The 19,776-nt window shown below is 37.8% G+C and overlaps 1 protein-coding gene across 4 annotated transcripts in view; it reads right to left on the reverse strand.

The window, feature by feature from the left end:
* The window catches only part of YEATS2 (YEATS domain containing 2), a 116,960-nt gene that overhangs the window by 40,106 nt on the left and 57,078 nt on the right, over positions 1–19,776 (reverse strand). For all 4 annotated transcript variants that reach the window (XM_059391439.1, XM_059391441.1, XM_059391440.1 and 1 more), the window contains exons 9-15: positions 17,237–17,285; positions 14,475–14,651; positions 8,673–8,912; positions 7,050–7,208; positions 5,498–5,601; positions 3,849–3,956; positions 2,940–3,122 (exon numbers count right to left, since the gene is read on the reverse strand). In XM_059391439.1, coding sequence (XP_059247422.1) covers positions 2,940–3,122; positions 3,849–3,956; positions 5,498–5,601; positions 7,050–7,208; positions 8,673–8,912; positions 14,475–14,651; positions 17,237–17,285 — 1,020 coding nt within the window. The remainder of the gene's footprint in view (positions 1–2,939; positions 3,123–3,848; positions 3,957–5,497; positions 5,602–7,049; positions 7,209–8,672; positions 8,913–14,474; positions 14,652–17,236; positions 17,286–19,776) is intronic.

The raw sequence follows: 19,776 nt of genomic DNA on the forward strand, positions 1-19,776 counted from the left end.
AAAAATTCAGCCAATTACAATTTAGTATTCAATGAGAATGATCATGGTACTCCTGCATATTTACACAGGACTTGTCCTTAGTCACATTTAGCTGCTATCACTTAGTGAGTGGCTCTGTGCTAAGTCCTTCCCATACAATGTTTTTTTAAAAAAGATTTTATTTATTCATTTAATAGAGAGAGAGAGAGAGAGAATGCGCACGCACAAGTAGGGGGAGGGGCAGAGGGAGAAGCAGACTTCCTGCTGGGCAGGGAGCCTGATGCAGGACCATGCAGGATGCAGGACTCCTATCTCCAGAGGCTGAGATCGCGACCCGAGCCGCAGGCAGACACTTACCCAACTGAGCCACCCAGGCGCCCCATACACAATGATTACTAATCCTACTGGTCTGAAAGACATAGGGTATTATTCCCTTTTACCAGATGGAAAAACACAAGGCTTAGAAATACAAACCCGCCCAGGTCGCACAGGTAATAAGTGGCTGATATCTGTAACGAGCTCTCATTCCAAAGATTGCACTCTTTTTACTATGCCACAGTGCTTCCTTCTCACATGAACCCACTAAATGCTCAGATGTCCCGTTTTATGGCAAAAGCAGCACCCCTCTCTCTTTACATTCAGGAAAAAGGTAAGCCAAAGTTGAATGGAAGGTAAAACAGTATAATTTTGTTCACCCTTCTATTTTCTGGCACAGTTTCTAGGAATGCACTTCGGCAATAACCAGGGACAGTCTGTACTTGCAGACAGCTCCTTATCTGGAGTCCAGAGTTTGTACTAAATTTCCTGGATAAACAGGGTATGTCTTTTCTCATGCTCTTCTGTTTCTGTTCATTTCTTTCACCCTCATCTGTGGCTTTTCTTTTCAGGTGCCCTTAAACTTTATTCAGAGCATTTCAGCACAAAATTATCCACTTTTTCTTAGTCTAATAATGCCAAGAGGTAGGTGGCAATGTGACAAGAAAGCCAATACAGTTGTTCAGCATTACAGAGAGGTGGATTTGCAAAATGCAAGGTGTAAAAAACTGAAACTAACTTATCCAGAGCTTCTGAACCTAAACAGCAACGCTATTTTGGCTCAAAAACATAAATGAGGTGTGCCTGGGTGGCTCAGTGGGTTAAGCCTCCTCTGCCTTTGGCTCAGGTCATGATCCCCGGGTCCTGAGATCGAGCCCCGCATTGGGCTCTCTGCTCAGCAGGGAACCTCCTCCCCTCTCCCCTTCTGCCTGCCTCTCTGCCTACTTGTGATCTCTGTCTGTCAAATAAATAAAATCTTTAAAAAAAAAAAAACCCTAAATGAGTGAGTCCATGTATCTTTGGTGAAGGAAAACAGATTCTGAAGAATCATGATGTGTCTGAGTAGGAAGTCTAGATAACAGTAACTGATTCATGAAAGGATTTAACAATGGCTTATTCCTAAGGCCAAAACAATAGTGAGTGCATTAGGAAGCAGCTGGGGGTACCTGTTCTAGTGATTTGGGCTAGGGAAGCCCCAAAGTCAAATTTGATGCTATAGCTTAGTGGTTCTTAAATTTGCCAAATCATACAAGTGAGCAAGAGAGCTTGATAAAAATCCAGATTCCCAGGGCCCCCAAGAAGATTCTGATTCAGAAAGTATGAGACAGGGTCTAAGTATCTATGTATTTTTAATCATCAGATGAGTCATGACCAGGTTAAGTTTGGGAAAGTGGTTAGTAGATTTTTACAGATTTTAGAACCATTCAGACTTAAGAACTGTAACATACGCATTTTTGTTACATCTATGTGCAGCTATCTAACCTAAACCAAAAGACCTAAAACCATTTTTCTATTTTAAAGTATTCTTCGGGGGCGGGGGGCACCTGGGTGGCTCAGTGGGTTAAGCCTCTGCCTTCCACTCGGGTCATGATCCTAGGGTCCTGGGATCGAGCCCTGCATCAGGCTCCCTGCTCAGCGGGGAGCCTGCTTCCTCCTCTCTCTCTCTCTGCCTGCCCCTCTGCCTACTTGTGCTCTCTCTCTCTCTCCCTGATAGATAAATAAATAAATAAATAAATGAAATATTTTTAAAATAAAATAAATAAATACAGTACTCCTCTCTAAGCAATTCATCTATCCCTAGACAGGATGCCTTTCAAGTTGAAAAACAAATATTTTCCATAATATTCTTGATAGCTTTAGAATATATCTGCTGCCTAAAAGGAGATAATTTAACTCTGTATGTTCTAAAAGCATGCTTAGGTTCCAGAACATGGCTCACAAATTTTAATTAGCTCTACAATGGGAGATTTTGGAGTCAGAAGACCTGGGTTCAAATCCTCTGTCACTTATTAGCTAAAGTACTCTCAAGAGTTTCCTCATTTGTAAAATGGGTTTGAGCGTATCATGAGGATTAGATAGCATGTAAACAAGAACGGGAGACAGAAAGGCACTCATAAGCACAACCAAAGAAGGAAAACATGGGTCTATATGCCATTTTACAGTTGTCTTGATATATTAGTTCCCCACACTTTCAAATTATAAAGCAAATACATTCTCTGAAGAGTCAAGAATCAATAAACAGAGGCCACAGCCTGAATATCAGAGGTATAAACTACAGCACTCACTTACCAGAAACAAGTAGAACAGCTGACCCTGGTCCTGTCGGCTACCCATTTTACACCTGCATCAACTGGAAGTTGTGTCCGTGAATTCTACCGTCTTCACTGCCAGAGATATAACATAGCATCCCCATACCTCTTCGACTATTCATGGGCCCTCCGTAACACAGCTCCTGCTCTTGTCAATGCTTACTTCAAGAGCAGATGGGTTTGACACTAACTTGCTTTTCCAACACAGCTTCCATCTACAGGTTTTTCTGGGATCAGCAACCCTGTCATCTGAATTCTGTCAGCACCTGCCTGTTACTCAGGCAAATAACATTCCCTGACATATTATTAACCTCCCCAACCCTACCCAACACAAACCTTGGAGGGCTGAATCTTTGGTGACTGGGAAGTCCCTTCTCCAGCAGTTAGGACCTGTTTTTGAGGGGAAACAGCAATCATGTGACCCCCTTTCACTGTCACATACTGAGGGAGTGGTGACTGGCTGGCAGCTCCTGTTGCAGGCACGTGAGAGGCTTCGCCAGGTTCCTGTTTGATGATTACCTGGCAACAAACATGATGATGACTCTGAATAACCATCCCATAAGAAAAGCCACTAATATCTGAAGCTATTCTGCTTGCAGGAATTAATGAATTAATGAGGCTTGGTCTATTAAAAAAAATGATTCCACCAGAAGGGTAGAAACACTGCTTAAATACAGCCCATAATAGCTATCAAAGGGACCAAAAGTAGGATCTGGATTTGATCCTGTGTTTCTGCAAACTTGACCTAGTCCATTTGTTCTAGATTTTGATGGCAAATGGCAGCAGAAAGAAACACACACACAGTTTGTACTCTCGGGAGTTACCACCTTGCTGGATACTAAGAGCTGCCCTGTGGACACAACTAAATAAATGGCAGCATGTTGCGGAAGTCTTAGAATCTGATCTTAGGGAGTGCCTGGGTGGCTCAGTCGGTTAAGCACCTGCCTTCAGCTCAGGTCATGATCCCAGGGTCCCAGGATCAAGCCCTGAATCAGGCTCCCTGCTCAGTGGGAAGCCTGCTCCCTCTCCCACTCCCCATGCTTGAGTTCCCCCTCTCACTGTTTCTCTCTCTGTCAAATAAATAAAATCTTAAAAAAAAAGAAAAAAAGAATCTGGTCTTAGAATTAGGACATACTAAAAAGTAACATGTTGTAGGGTAGTGTCAATCAACTCCAACATGCCACAAAAACAATTATGTAACAAAACCATACTGACTTGTGGGATAATACGCTAATAAATACTCACTTTTGTGAAAGCTCCAAGTCCTCCAGTTAGAGGTTTAGGACTCTGAACCTTAGGGTGACTCCCAATAGGGCAAAGAGGTGGCATAGATGCAAACAAAGAATCCTCCTGCTGTGTATGTAAAAATACACATGTATAATTAGGATAAAATAACTGACTTCAAGTATTCTAGACCCTTTTATTTAATATAAACCTGTGACATTCTCTAGAAACATACCTGAAAAACAAAACAAAACAAAACAAAACCCCAAAAGCTCAAAACTCTTTGTGGAGTTTTCCAAGCCCCTACCCTTGCATTTTAATTATTGTTTTTAGAAACCAAATGCAAGGAAAGGCTATAACCTGACAAGAACCTACTCATCTGGGCCCTGGTGTATGCTGGAAAAACTATGATATACCTCTAGCATTTGGCTGATTCATTGGTTTGCATGTCCAGTCCCCTGCCTGATGGTAAGCCACTAAAGGCTTATTTTATTTCTTTTCTATCCAGAGAGCCTAGGCACTAAATAAATAAATGAAAGAGCTACAGTGTTTCAGTATATACACCCTTTCAGTAGTATTCACACAACTTGATTTGTTGTCTTTACTCCAAATAAATACCCAACACAGAGGGAAATTGTTCAATAGGGATTTAAAAAACAAAACAACAGAAAGAACTTAAACAATGAAGGCAAAACCAACGAAACAAAGGTAAACACTCAAAATTACTGATATCTGTCTCTAGTTCTCAAATACAAAATGTAAATCTCAGAGGCAATTAACCATAAATTAGGGACAAGCAACAAAGTTAATACTGCTTAACCATGTAATGAAAAGATCAACAAACATTAAAAACTGACTGGCAGAGAATGAAGACCTTCAAGGCAATTATTACAATTTAGGCATTCATATAACAGTGCTCATAGGCAGCATCGCACTCGGGAGAAAAACCTCACCTTAGAACAGAAAACTATTCAATATCATCACTATTAAGTACCTATATGTAAGAATGTGTTAACACTTGTCATGTAGGAGATGACCTCTGAATTCTCAGTTTTCACATACCAGTTTATACCTCAAAGGCTCTAGGGAGCCATGACAATGACAAGTAACTAACTAACCAAAATAGCAGGGGCTGTCTTTGCCAAGCAGTGAGCAGATACCTAGAACTCTTAGCTGAACAAGTCAGATCATATCTGAAGTTCTAATTTTATAGGTTTCCTTACCCTGAAGGGCGGGGGGAGAAAAAGAAGAAAGAAAGAATTATTTTTAAATGACTACATGGCTGACAAATAGAAAAAATATGTATTTACTCCTTATTGGCACAAATATAGGAAGAAAAGAAGAATGCTGCTCAATGAATATTTTTATAAGGAAAAGTCTTTAACAAAGCTGACCTCCCCCCACTCCTATAAATAGCTGCCTCGTCATCATAGTAAGTTTTCAAATAGATACCGACTGTCCAACTGATGGAAGTGTTGAGAAACATTTTCCACACTAGGAAAAAATCAACAGTAAGATAGTGGAGTCTGGAGTAGATGATCTTCAAGATGCTTATTAGCTTGAAGATTCTACTTAATGAAATTTGCATTATCAACTGACAAATTCTTGCTGGGCTTGAACTTACTGTCTTTACAAACTAGAAAAGTGCAATAATGCAATAAGAGTGTTACCTTGACAGTAGATGTTACAAAACTACTTCCATGAATTTTAGGAATAGGGGAACCTGTTCCTTGGGAGGCCTGGGAGGCAGTAGAGAGCTTGTTTGTAGGACTTCCTGATAAGCAAAGCAGATTTTAAAATAAAGTACAAAGTAAAATTTACAAAATGGAATTTAAAAGCATTTTCTACCACCTTACCCCTATATCCCACTATTTTTCATTTTTAAGTGTTGAAAACTCACAACCCTGAAATTATTGAAAACATACTTAAGGATTCCTCCTGTGAAGCTGACCACCTCACTAACCTAAAAACAGATAAGAAGCTAGTAAGGACATGCAGAAGAATAAGTACACAGACATTACACACTACCTGTATACAGAGACAGACACCAGAACATAAGGGTATTGGTTACATAATGATGTAACACATGAATTAATCTAACTGAATGCTAGCTCCTTCAAAATATCTCACCAGGAGGTTGTACCTATTCCAAAGTGCTAGTGACATAAGCAATTTATACTCCACGTGTATACCTGCCTTTAGGGTCTGATAAAAGCAAGTCCCACTACCTATAGTAAAAAATAAGTCAAGACCAAAAATGGTATTTGATCACCTGCTCCATTTATCAAACGTGCCTGCAAAGAGTGGCTAATTCCTATAACTAACCATCCTCAAAGGATACCTATTTGACATCCCTCAATTTATCCAAAAGGCTATTAAGTAATTTCTGAAAGCAGCTTTTTTTAAAAAGGAGTTCCACAATTATAATCACTGTTAAAGGACCTAACTTTCCCAAAAAAACTATTTAGAAAGATCCAGCATATACTCATGTGCTAAGATCAATTATGTTTAAAAAAAAAATCTTATAGTCACTTCTTTTCTCTCACTATTTTTCTTAATTAAAAGTGAGAGCTATAGAAAAGTTTACATTTAGAAGCATGTGTTCACATAGTTTAAATGAAACAAATACATAAAATAATGTTAGTGCAAATACTTAGAAAAAATCTGAAAAGCACTCTGTAGCTATAGGGAATTATGGTGACACATAAAATAAATCCAGTTCTTATTCTTTCTATCAGAGGTCCCTTTTTTAAACTGCAGAGTTCAATTTCTCTCCCACACATACAATTTATCTTATTCACAGAAAAGTAAAGATCACTTTTTAGTTTGACTGGTGAGAAACATACGTGGGCCACAAAGGTATTCTTCTGAAGCTTAGTTTGGAAAATAACCACATTTGCTTGCAGGCCCAAAAAGAATGTCTTCTAAACGAAAAAAAAAAAAATCAACATTTTTTTTTTTTAAAGAACATTAATTCTATTTCTCTTTTAATCTTTAGAAATTAAAAACAAAATTTAAGTAAATTCCTAAAAAATAGAAATTTTACATATAGTACATCTTCTCTCAGAGAAATAGCACTGGATTTACTATTCTAGAGTTCCTTCTCTTGTTTACAAACAAAGACTTCATTCTCCCATTAGATGGCTACTAAGTCATGCTGAGATTTCGACTTTATGAAAGATCAAACCTTTCAGATCGCACAAATATCGATGAAATGCCTACCTGTAGTGGGAGTGGTGGCTCCAATAACCTGCCCCGGCTTATCCAGGATAACATAAGGGTTATTAATGACAGAGCTGGCAGCGCCTTGCTTCACATGGACTGGAGTGGAAGTCGGGGTTCGAGGCAGCGGTGATGGACTTGGAGTTGATATGGGGGAACCTTTATTAATAAAAAAGAGAAATGAAATAAACTAAAGACATATACTCAACCCATCTAAGAAAACACTGAAGACAATGGAGGACAAAGGCGACATATGGGGAAAAGAGAATGGGACTTTATATGTTTCAGGTACTGAGCAACAGCAGTGGAGTAACTGAGGCGGGGACTCATCCCTCCACCAGCATCAGCAGGCAGCTTCTGAGAAACAGATTCTGAGGTGCTCCCCCAGACCTACTAAATATAAATCTGTACTTCACCAAGATTCCCCCACACACATACCCATCCCATGGGCACACTAAAGTTAAAAAAGCAGAGCTTTACATAATAGTGTGGAATTGCTGAATCCCCAGATAACCCAACTCTTCACACTTGGTCCAATTGTTATAATAATGGTTATACTCCAAGACACTAAAATTATAGGAAATTAGTAAGTGAACAGCTAGACTTACAAACCAGGAGTCTTGATTTACAACTAATTTCCTACTTGAAAACATGGAATTCACCCACCCTAAACAGAAGTCTGTCAATACCAAGTCAGCTACAATCCAGAGATTCCTGTTCCCACAGAACACTCACAAAGATTACCCATGTACCATTCAACATCCTCAATGGTTTTTTTTGTCAATCAAATTTGTCATCCATGAATTTCTCTAAACTTGTAACCAATCTGTATGTTCAGCCTATTCCGCCTCTGAAACAGCAAGTTCCAAATGCTTCTAAATGGGAGGTAAAATTACACATTCCTCACCTTTCATCAATTTCAAAGACTGGGATCATATTTCTGCTTAGTTGTCTATTTTTAGCACTGAAGACTCCTTTTCTCCACCTTCATATATACAGGCTTCCCACTGCCTAGATATTTCTACTGACTTTCTTGCAAGTCTTTTCTGAAGTGATGTAACCTACACCATAAAGTATATTCCTACCTGAAGTCTACCTAACATAAATGTGAAACCGTCATGAGACAGTAGATAATTCAATCTCAGTGAAAATGAAGGCTCAGAACTACCTACTGATAATGGGAATGACTAATTTTATATCTACTGTGCAGAGTATAAAAGACATTTCAATTCCAAACCAAGTCCCACCTTTCAAACTTTAACTCCACTCCAAAAGGCCTGCTCTAAGGTTTTTTTTAAATTACTAGTCACTCTGGTTTTCATAGATAACTCAAAAACTTAATTCCTACCATAGTTTCAATCATACATCCTAGTAAACATTTTACCTCTACCACTTTTTGGACATGAAAAGTTGACCTTTTTGAATTTCATTTCTTATTCAAAAACTGTTTGCATATGAAATGACTTTTGTTTTCCCTTTGTTGACAGCTTTGCTAATCAATAGTCATTACTTATCAAATAAACAAACACCTTACTTGAAAGAATTTTTAAAAAGCCATAATACTTTCTTTTGCCATTACAACAATTTTTATACCCATCAACTTGACATACATCATCTGTATACCTGAAACAATCTTACAGCTCATGGTGATGGGTTGGAAGGATTTTCCGGGTGACTCAGGATTAGGAACCTGACTTTGTGGCACAATTTTGCAGCTTGATGCTATTGGCTGAAAAGCTGAATTGCCATGAGAACAAAAAGTAACTTTCTGGGATGTTGTCATTTTGGTGGGTGTTCGTTCCAATGAAGATGGCAAAGAATAAAAAGTAGTGTGTCTCTCAGCTTCGGTATTGGTTGGGAAGCCTATTTGAAATGAAACAGGCAAATGGTAAGTCATGAATCACTTAGACATACTAAAACCTTTCCACTGTGGTTAAAGAATGAAACAATAAAAATCCCTTCTCATTTCAACAACCATTTAAACCACTTCCCAGTTGAATACATACAATTAACAGTATTTATAAACCCTTCTATACACATAATTAGATGAAATGTAAATTATCAGTTTAGAATCATTTTATTAAAGTGTTTCTTTCAAAAAATTAGAAAACATATTAACTATAAAGCACAAACAATATAAAAAGTATACAAGTGTATTATGTTCTGAATTAGAAAGCTATTTAAATTGAAAAGAATAACTTGAAGCATTTACTTAATCTAATAATGTTCTATTTTATTAAATGCCCATGAAGATGCAACTGAAATTTAAAGAGGAATAAAACTGAAATTTGTAAAAGGACTAAAATATTAACATCATAAAATGTAGGCTTAGGGGACACCTGGTGACTCAATCAGTTAAGTGTCTGATTGCTGACTTCGGCTCAGGTCATGACCTCAGAGTTGTAAGACTGAGCCCCACAATGGGCTCTATCTACACTGAATGTGGAGCCTGCTTAAGATTCTCTCTCTCGGATAGCCTGCGTGGCTCGGTGGGTTAAGCCTATGCCTTTGGCTTGGGTCGTGATCTCAGGGTGCTGGGATCGAGCCCTGCGTGGGGTTTTCTGCTCAGCGGAGAGCCTGCTTCCCTCTCTCTCTGCCTGCTTCTCTGCCTACTTGTGATCTCTCTCTGTCAAATAAACAAATAAAATCTTAAAAAAAAAAAAAAAAAAAGGGACACCTGGGTGGCTCAGTTGGTTGAGCAGCTGCCTTCGGCTCAGGTCATGATCCCAGGGTCCTGGGATCAAGTCCCACATCGGGCTCCTTGCTCAGCAGGGAGCCTGCTTCTCCCTCTGTCTCTGCCTGCCATTCTCTCCCTCTCTCTCTCTCTGATAAATAAATAAAATCTTAAAAAAAAAAAAAAGATTCTCTCTCTCTCTTAAAATAAATAAACAAATATAAATAAAAATGTAGGTTTGGAGATTAAACTGACACCATTTAGAACCAGTTTTATATCTTACACGTATAGGTCAGAGAAATTATTAAATCATACGCTTAAATACTTAACTAAATGAAAAAATGCCATAGTCAAAATACCTTTGATTAACCTTCTTAAATTATTTTAAAATTAAATTAATTTTTAAATTAAATTTTAAATTAATTTTGAGGGGGGAGGGGCAGGAGAGGGAGAGAGAGAAGCTTACACAGACTCCCTGCTGATGCAGGGCTCAATCCTAGGACTCTTAAGATCATGACCGAGTGGAACCCAAGAGCAGGATGCTTAACTGACTGAAACACCCAGGCACCCTGACAATGAATCTTATACTGGTTTTTTGGTTTTGCTGTTTTTCTTTCTTTTTTTTTTTTTTTCAAAGTAGGCTGAACTGAGCGAGGAGCCTAACGAAGAGTTCAATCCCAAGACCCTGAGATCAAGACCTAAGCTGAGATCAAAAGTAGGATGCTTAACGGACTGAGTCACCCAGGTGCCCCTTATATTGCATTCTTAACTCCAGTACATAACATATAGTATTATGTAAGTTCAGGTATATAATATAGTGATTCAACAACTGTATACATTATTCAATACTCATCACAAGTGTTTTCATAATCTCCTTCACCTATTTCACCCACTCCCTCACCCACCTCTGCTTCGCTAACCATCAGTTTATTCTCTATGGTTAAGAGTCCGTCTTTTTTTCTTTTTCTTTTTCTTTTGGTCTCTTTTTTTTGTTAGTTTGTTTTGTAAGCTCCACATATGAGTAAAATCATATGGTATTTGTCTTTCTGATTTATTTCACTTAGAATTATACTCTCTAGATCAATCCATGCCGCTGCAAATGGCAAGATTCATTCTTTTTATGGCCAAGTAATATTCCAGTTTACAAAGGTACCACCTCTTTTCTGTCCATTCATCTGTCACTTGGACTGCTTCCATAATCTGGCTGTTGTAAATAATGCTGCAATAAACATAGGGGTGAGTGTATCTTTTCGAATTCATGTTTTTGTATTCCTTGGGTAAATAACCAGTAGTGCAACTACTGTATCTCATATATAATACTTCTGCTTATACATATAATACTTCTGTTTTTCATTTTTTGAGGCATCTGTGTTCCACAGTGGCTGCACCACTTTGCATTCCCACCCACAGTCCATGAGGGTTCCCTTTTCTCCACATCCTCACCAGCACTTGCTCTTTCTTGTGTTTCTGATTCTAGCCATTCTGACAGGTGTGAGGTGATCTCTCATTGTGGTTTTGATTTGCATTTCCCTGATGACCAGTGATGCTGAGTAACTTTTCATGTGTCTATTGCCATCTGTGTGTCTTCTTTGGAGAAATGTCTATTCATGTCTTCTGCCTATTTTTTTTTTAAAGATTTTCTTTATTTATTTGACTGACAGAGATCACAAGTAGGCAGAGAGGCAGGCAGAGAGAGGCGGGAAGCAGGCTCCCCGCTGAGCAGAGAGCCCAATTTGGGGCTCGATCAAAGGACCCCGGGATCAAGACCTGAGCCGAAGGCAGAGGCTTTAACCCACTGAGCCACCCAGGTGCCCCTTCTGCTTATTTTTTAATTGGATTATTTGGTTTTTTGGTGTTGAGTTGTAGAAGTTCTTTGTGTATTTTGGACATGTCATTTGCGAATATCTTCCCCTATTCAGTAGGCTGTCTCTTAGTTTCATTTATTTTGCTGTGCAGAAGCTTTTTATTTTGATGTAAGCCCAAGAGCTTATTTTTGTTTTTGTTTCTCTTGCCTTGGGAGACATATCTAGAGAAGTGTTGCTACTGTCGATGTCACAGAAATTATTGCCTGGAATCTCTTCTAGGATTTTTATGGTTCGGACTTCACATTTAAATCCTTAACTCATGAGTTTATTTTTGTGTATGGTGTTAAGAAAGTGGCTCAGTTTCATACTTTTGCATGTTGCTGTTCTGTTTCCACAACACCATTTGTTGAACAGATGGTCTTTTTTCCATTGCATATTCTTGCCTCCCCTGTCAAAGATTAATTGACCATATAAGCATGGGTTTCCCTTTGGTTTTCTATTCTGTTCCATTGATCTATGTGTCTTTTTTTGTGCCAGTATCATACTATTTCGATTACTCCAGCTTTGTAGTATATCTTGAAATCTGGGATTGTGATACTTTCAGTTTTATTCTTTTTTAAGACTGGTTATTTAGGTTTTTTTTTTAAAGATTTATCTTATTTATGGATGCCTGGATGGCTCAGTTGGTTAAGTGTCTGACTCTTGATTTTGGCTCAGGTCATGATATCAGCGTTATGGGATTGAGCTCCACATCGGGGCCTGTGCTCAGCAAGGAGTCTGCTTGAGATTCTCTCTTTCCCTCTGCCTTTCTCCCCCAACTAGCATTCACACATGCTCTCTCTAAAATAAACAGATAGATAGATAAAGTCGTCTTAAAAAAAAAAGAGAGATTTAACTTACTTATTTTAGAGACAGGGAGAATAGGAGGGACAGAAGGAGAGGAAGAAAGAATCCCAAGGAGACTGCTGAGCATGGTGCCCAACGCAGGGTTTGATCCTACAACCCTGAGACCATGACATGACCTGAAACCAAGAACTGGATGCTAGACTGTACCACCTGGTGCCCCTTAGGGTCTTCTGTAATTCCATACAAATTTTAAGATCATGTGTTCTAGTCTGTGAAAAATGCTATTGTTATTTTGGTATGGATTGCATTACATCTATAGATTGCTTCGAGCAGCCTGGACAAATTAATGATATTTGTTCTTCCAACACATGAGTACAGAATATCTTTCCATTTGTTTGTCTCACCTTCAATTTCTTTCATAAGTGTTTTATAGTTTTCAGAGTATAAGTCTTTCACTTCCTTGATTAAGTTTATTCCTTGCTTCATTATTAGTGTATAGAAATGCAAGATTTCTGTACATTGATTCTGTATCATGTGACCTTACTAAATTAATTTATCAATACTACTAGTTTTTTGGTGGAGTCTTCAGAGTTTTCTATATATAGTATTGTGACAGTTTTACTTCTTCCTTACCAATCTGGATGCTTTTCTTTTTCTTGTCTAATTGTTAAGGCTGGGCCTTCCAGTACTACATTGATAAAGTGGTAAGAGTGGATATTCTTGTCTTGTTCTTGACCTTAAGGGAACTGACTATGATGTTAGCTGTGAGTTTTTCATATATTACAGCCTTTATCATGTCAAGGTACATTCCTTTAAACCTACTTTGTTGAAGGTTTTTATCAGGAATGGTGTACTTTGTCAAATGCTTTTTCTGTATCTATTGAAATGATCATACGGCTTTTATACATTGTTATTGATATGAACTATCACGCTGATTGGTTTTTGAATACTGAACCATCCTTGCATCCCAGAAATAAATCCCATTAATCACGGTGAATGATTTTTTTCAATTTATTGTTGGATTCAGTTAAGTACTATTTTGTTGAGGATTTCTGCATCTACGTTCATCAGACATATTGCCAGTAGTTCTCTTTTTTTGGGTAGTGGTTTCAATATCAGGGAACACTGGCCTCACAGAATGGATTAGGAAGCTTTTGTTCCTCTTCTATTTTTTTAGAATAATCTGAGAAGAAGAGGTATTAACTCTCCTTTAAATGTTTGGTAGAATTCCACCTGTGAAGCCATCTGGTCCTGGACTTTTGTTTGTTGGGAGGTTTTCTTGTTTTGGGGTTTATTTATTTATTCTAGAGATAGAGAGAGAGAGATTGTGAGTATGCATGCATGCATGCAAGCAGAGGATAAGAGAGAGGGAGAGAGAATCTCAAGCAGACTCCCTGCCAAGCTCAGTGCCCTATGTGGGGCTTGATCCAACAATCCTGAAATCACAACTTAAGCTGAAACCAAGAGTCGGGTGCTCAACCAATTGAGCCACCCAAGCACCCCAGGAGCTTTGTGTGCTGATTCAATTTCATTGCTGGTAATTGGTCTGTTCAAATTTCTATTTCTTCCTGATTCAGTTTTGGAAGGGTATATGTTTTTAGGAATTTATCCATTTTGTCTAGGTTGCCCAATTTGTTGGTATATAATTTTTCATAGTAGTCTTAAAGTCTTTTGTATTTCTGTGGTGTCAGCTGTTATTCTGTATTTTAAATAAGATTAGATACTTTACATTCAATTTCTTATTCACACAACTAGGTACCAAAACCAAAAAGTCCTCCTATAACATATCAGAAGAAACTGTTACAATCATCAAAAAAATAAACATTTAATGCCTTTTTGTGAGTTTAATATTCTATAAAATACCAGTAGAACTTCATGAAAAAATTTTTTCTGATAAGAATAAAGATCTGTCTATTTTCATAATTGGACTGTACAGTAGAGGCAGCATGTCTACTTATGGAAAATTTATTTTCCATACACTCTTACAGCTCTACAGGCATGATATAAATCACATTATGCAAATGCGAGAAAGGAATGCCCCAGAGAACGACTCCTAAGTACAAGGAAAAATTCATTTCTATACAAGGAAAAATATATTACCTTTCTCCACACATGTATCAGGTACTGGCTCATGTGACTGCTTTATCGGTGAGGAAGCTTTCACTGGGGCTGGAATGGTCAAAGGCAAAGATGGTGGAGCATCAGAGATGTCCGACTCGGAGGACTGAGGATAAATGGAGTCTTCTCCAAGAGAGTGTCGGTGGAGCTCAACATCCACTACCTATACAATCAGGCAACAATGGGGCTCATGAATCCAACAACAATGTCACAGAAACCTCCAAACCTGTCCAAGAATGTGATACTCTAAGAGATGTGACAAATGATTTCTAATTAAACTGCAAAGGCAATTTCAATCTAAGAACTAAAGGATTTATTCCAGAATGTAATCTAGTTTGGTTTAACAGATAGATAACTTGGTGAAACCAATCATATAATCAGGGCCTTTCCATTTGCTGTTTCTATGCCTTAGAACACTATATTCCGCCCCCTCCCAATCTTTGCATAACTATCTCTTTCTCATCATTAGGTCTAAATCAATGTCACCTTCTCAGAAATGTCTCCTCTAACCAACCTAGCTAAAGCAACCCCTTTGTCCCCCCAGCTACTCTCTTCTTTATAGCATGTATTTTAAGTGAAATTATCTCATTTGCTTTTGTTTACTATATACCTTCTCCCCATTTTCAACACAACCAAGAAGATAACTCCTTAAAAGCAGTAACTATCTTATTTATCTCTGTATCCCCAATACCGGGACCAGTGTCTAGTATATGGTATATGCTCAATAAATGTCTTTTGATACAACAAAGCACACTTCTCTAAACAGAATAAGGTTTAACTAGCTAATTCTCACTACAATGACTTCTGCTGATTTATCATAAATATAAAAGAAAAAAGGTGGGAAGGGGAGTATGGGAAAGGAAAAAAGTTGGAGGTTCCATTTCCTGACTTCAAAACTGATGATTACAAAACTATAGTAATGCAAACAGTGTCGTACTGGCATCAAGAGACATAAAGACCACTGGAATAAAACGCCCCCCTCATGTATATGGTCAAATTATTTTAGACAAGGTTGCCAAGACCCCAGGGAAAGGCAGTCTTTTCAACAAATGGTGCTGGAAAACTGGGTATCCACATGCATTAGAAAGAAGGTGGATCTTTACCCTCACACCATTTATAAAAATTAACTCAAAATAGATAAAAGACCCAAGCATAAGACCTAAAAACAATAAAACTCTTAGAAGGAAATATAGGGCAAAGCTTCATGACAGTGAATTTGGCAATGATTTCTTGGATATGACATTAAAAGTAGGCAACCAGAGGAAAAATTGATAAGTGGACTACATAAAAATTAAAAACTTGTGTGTATCAAAGGACATAATCAGCAGAGTGAAAAGGCAATCCACAAATGATCTGAAAAGAGATGATATCAAGAATGTAAAGAGAGGGGCGCCTGGGTGGCTCAGTGGGTTAAGCCGCTGCCTTCGGCTCAGGTCATGATCTCAGGGTCCTGGGATCGAATCCCGCATCGGGCTCTCTGCTCAGCAGGAGCCTGCTTCCTCTTCTCTCTCTCTGCCTGCCTCTCTGCCTACTCGTGATCTCTCTCTGTCAAATAAATAAATAAAATCTTGAAAAAAAAAAAAAAAGAATGTAAAGAGAACTCCTAAAACTCAACAACAAAAACCCAAACACATGATTCACAATGAGCAAAGGATATGTCTGACCAGACATTTCTCCAAAGAAGATTCACAAACGCCCAATAAACACATGAAAGATACTCAACATCAATAATCATTAAAGAAATACAAACCAAAACCACAGTGAAATACCACCTTACCCTCATCAGTTTGGCTACTATCAAAAAAAAAAAAAAAAAAAAAGAAAAGAAAAGAAAACAGTTAAGAGTTGACAAAGATCTGGAGAACTGGAACTCTAGTGCACTGTTTGTAGGAATGTAAAATGGTGCAACTGCTGTGGAAATAGTGTGGCAGTCCCTCAGAAATTAAAATTAGAGCTACCATGGGGCAACTGGCTGGCTTAGGTGGTAGAGTGTGTGACTCTTGATCTTGGGGCTGTAGGTTCAAGCCCCAGGCTGAATGTAGAGATTACTTAAAAGAGAAAAAAAAAGAGGTACTATTATGATTCAGCAATTCCACTTTCTTGCGTATATACCCCAAAGAACTGAAAACACAGACTCAAACAGATACCTATACATCCATGTTCTTAGTAGGATTATTCACAATAGCCAAAAGATGTAAGCAACTCAAGTCCTCATTAACAGATAAATAAGCAAAATACGGCACATATACACAATGGACTATTATTCAGCCTTTTTTTAGGAAGTTCTGATGCATGCCACAACATGAACGAACCTTAAGAACATTATGTTAAGTAAAATAAACCAATCATAAGAAAAACAAATACTGTATAATTCCAATTATATGGTACTTAGAGTAGTCAAAAAGCCACAGGACAGAAACTAGAAGGGAGGCTTCCAGGGGCTGAAGGGAGAGGGGATTGGAAGTTACTGTAAATAGGTTTCATTTCAATTTTCCAAGATGAAAAACAGCGTGGGGGATAACAGCAATAGCTGCACAAAAATGTGAATATATTTAATACTTACTCTTACTGTACAATTAAAAATTGTTAAAAGGGTAAATTCTATGTGCATTTTGTCATTTTTTAAAGTTAAAGAGGGGAAGATAAACTTTTTAAAAAATCAAGCACTCACTTTTTTTCCTAATTACAAATGAAGATCAATTTCCATTTTACCTTATTCTCAAATAGTACTGTAGGAAAAAAACCTACCGTCTCTGCTCCAAGAGTCTGCAAGCCAGTGTAAGTTCTATCCAGCTATTGAAAGACAAAAGAAGAATGTAAAGTTTCACTGAGCTTACTTATAAATCTTAGGATATAATCTTATCTAAAACCCCTTTCATCACAAGTCTTCATAACATAGAATCCACTTTTCCATAATATAAACTATCATCAGTTCAATAAAAACCCTCTTAATTGGGGTAGAATGAGTAAAATTAATAAAAACAACTTCAAACATACAGGTATTGTACTTTTAATATAGACTATATACTTCTAGTGCTCGCTTCAGCAGCACATGTACTAAACTATATACTTCTAAAAACATTCCAAGGACAATCTAAAAATGGAGGAAGTTTTACACAAAAAGATATTTACTACAGTATTATCTATAACCATAAACTGAAAATGTGACCCTCCAGTAATAGAGAAATGTTTAAGTAAATCATTTTTTAAAAGATTTTATTTATTTGAGAGAGAGATACAGAGAAAGGGAGAGCAAAGAGGGTTCTGAGAGGCAGACTTCCCACTGAGCAGAGAGCCCCATGTGGGGCTCAATCCCAGGACCCTGAGATCATGACCTGTGTGATCTGTGCTGAAGGCAAGACACTTAACCAACTGGGCCACATAGGCACCCCTAAAGTAAATCTTGAACCATCATTTGTAAAATATTACAAGCTACTTGAATGTTTACAAAGATGATGTAAAAAATATTTTTTAAAACAGGCTATAAGGGGTGCCTGGCTGGCTCAGTCACTAGAACATGTGACTTTTGATCTTCGGTTTATAGGTGTGAGCCCCATGTTCGGTGGAAAAACTACTTAAAAAACAAAATCATTTTTTTAGGGGTACCTGGGTGGTTTAGTCGGTTAAACTCCTGACTCTTGATTTTGGCTCAGGTCATAATCTCAGCATAATCTCAAGCCCCAAGTTGGGCTCTGAGCTGGGCATGTAGCCTGCTTAAGATTCTCTCTCTCCCTGGGGTCCCTGGGTGGCTCAGTGGGTTAAGCCTCTGCCTTCACTCAGGTCATGATCTCAGGGTCCTGGGATCAAGCCCCACGTCAGGCTGTCTGCTCAGCAGGGAGCCTGCTTCCCCCTTCTCTCTATGCCTGTCTCTCTGCCTATCTATGATCTCTGTCTATCAAATAAATAAATAAAATATTAAAAAAAAAAAAGATTCTCTCTCTCCCTCACAAAACAAAATACCAAAACAAAAACCAGGAAGTAAAAAATGTTTAAAAATCATTTCTTAAAAAAAAGGACAGTGGCTCAGTCAGTTGAGCCTCTGTCTTTGGCTCCAGTCATGATTTCAGGGTCTTGGAATCGAGTCCCACATTGGGTTCCCTGCCTAGTGGGGAGCCTGTTTCTCCCTCTCCCTGCTCTTGTTCTCTCTTTCTCAAATAAATAAATAAAATCTTTTAAAAATAAATAAATAAAGAGATTGGCTATAAAAATACACACATATATTGGGGCGCCTAGGTGGCTCAGTGGATCAAAGCCTCTGCCTTCGTCTCGGGTCATGATCCCAGGGTGCTGGGATCGAGCCCCGCATCGGGCTCTCTGCTCTGCAGGGAGCCTGCTTCTTCCTGCTCCTGTCTCTCTCTCTGCCTGCCTCTCTGCCCACTTGTGATCTCTGTCTGCCAAATAAATAAATAAAATCTTTAAAAAAAAAAAATACACACATATAGATGACAAAATTATATATTTAAAGTATATTTACAAAACTCGAAAAAAAATAAATGAAAATTTAAGCAATATAGGCAATGCTAATAGTCACTTCCAATGTATTAGCATCATGAGTGATTTATTTTAGAGGAAAGAAAGGAATGTTAATAATATAAACAAAATTTACACTTACAAAGAGGCCAAGTTCTTATTGCTATATTTTATTTATTGCTATATTTTATTTTATTTATTTATATTCCAGCACTTTAAAAAAAGATCTACACAAAAATATAGAATATTACTCAGCCAAAAAAAGAATGAAATCTTGCCATTTGCAAGAACATGGATGGACCTAGAGGCTATTGTGGTAAGTGAATCCAGTTAAAAAGAGACAAATTATCTTTTGTAGAATCTAAAAAACAAAAAAAAAATGAGTAAACAAACAACATCCAGAAACAGACCTATAAACACATAGAACTGGTAGTTGCCAAAGACAACAGGGGTAGGGTGTTAGGCAAAATAAGTGAAGGGATCAAGAGCTACATACTTCCAGTTATATAATTAGTAAGTCACAGGGATGAAAAGTACAGCATAGGGAATACAGTTGATAACATTTTAGTAACCTTGTATAGTGACTACACTTATAGAGCTGAGCACTGAGTAATGTATAAAATTGTTAAATCACTATGTTGTATACCTGTAGCTAATATAACACTATCCATCAACTACATTTCAAGAAAAAGAAAAAGAAAATCAGAAAAAGTTTTTGTCTAACATGAACAATGTGTTATTTGACAACCTTTTTGCTTTGCTTAAGGCAATAAAGCATTCTTAAAAAAAAAAAAAGGATCTGTGGACCTTATCA

This window comes from Mustela nigripes, chromosome 2 (assembly GCF_022355385.1).
Source record: "Mustela nigripes isolate SB6536 chromosome 2, MUSNIG.SB6536, whole genome shotgun sequence".
In the NCBI taxonomy this organism is placed as follows: Eukaryota; Metazoa; Chordata; class Mammalia; order Carnivora; family Mustelidae; genus Mustela; species Mustela nigripes.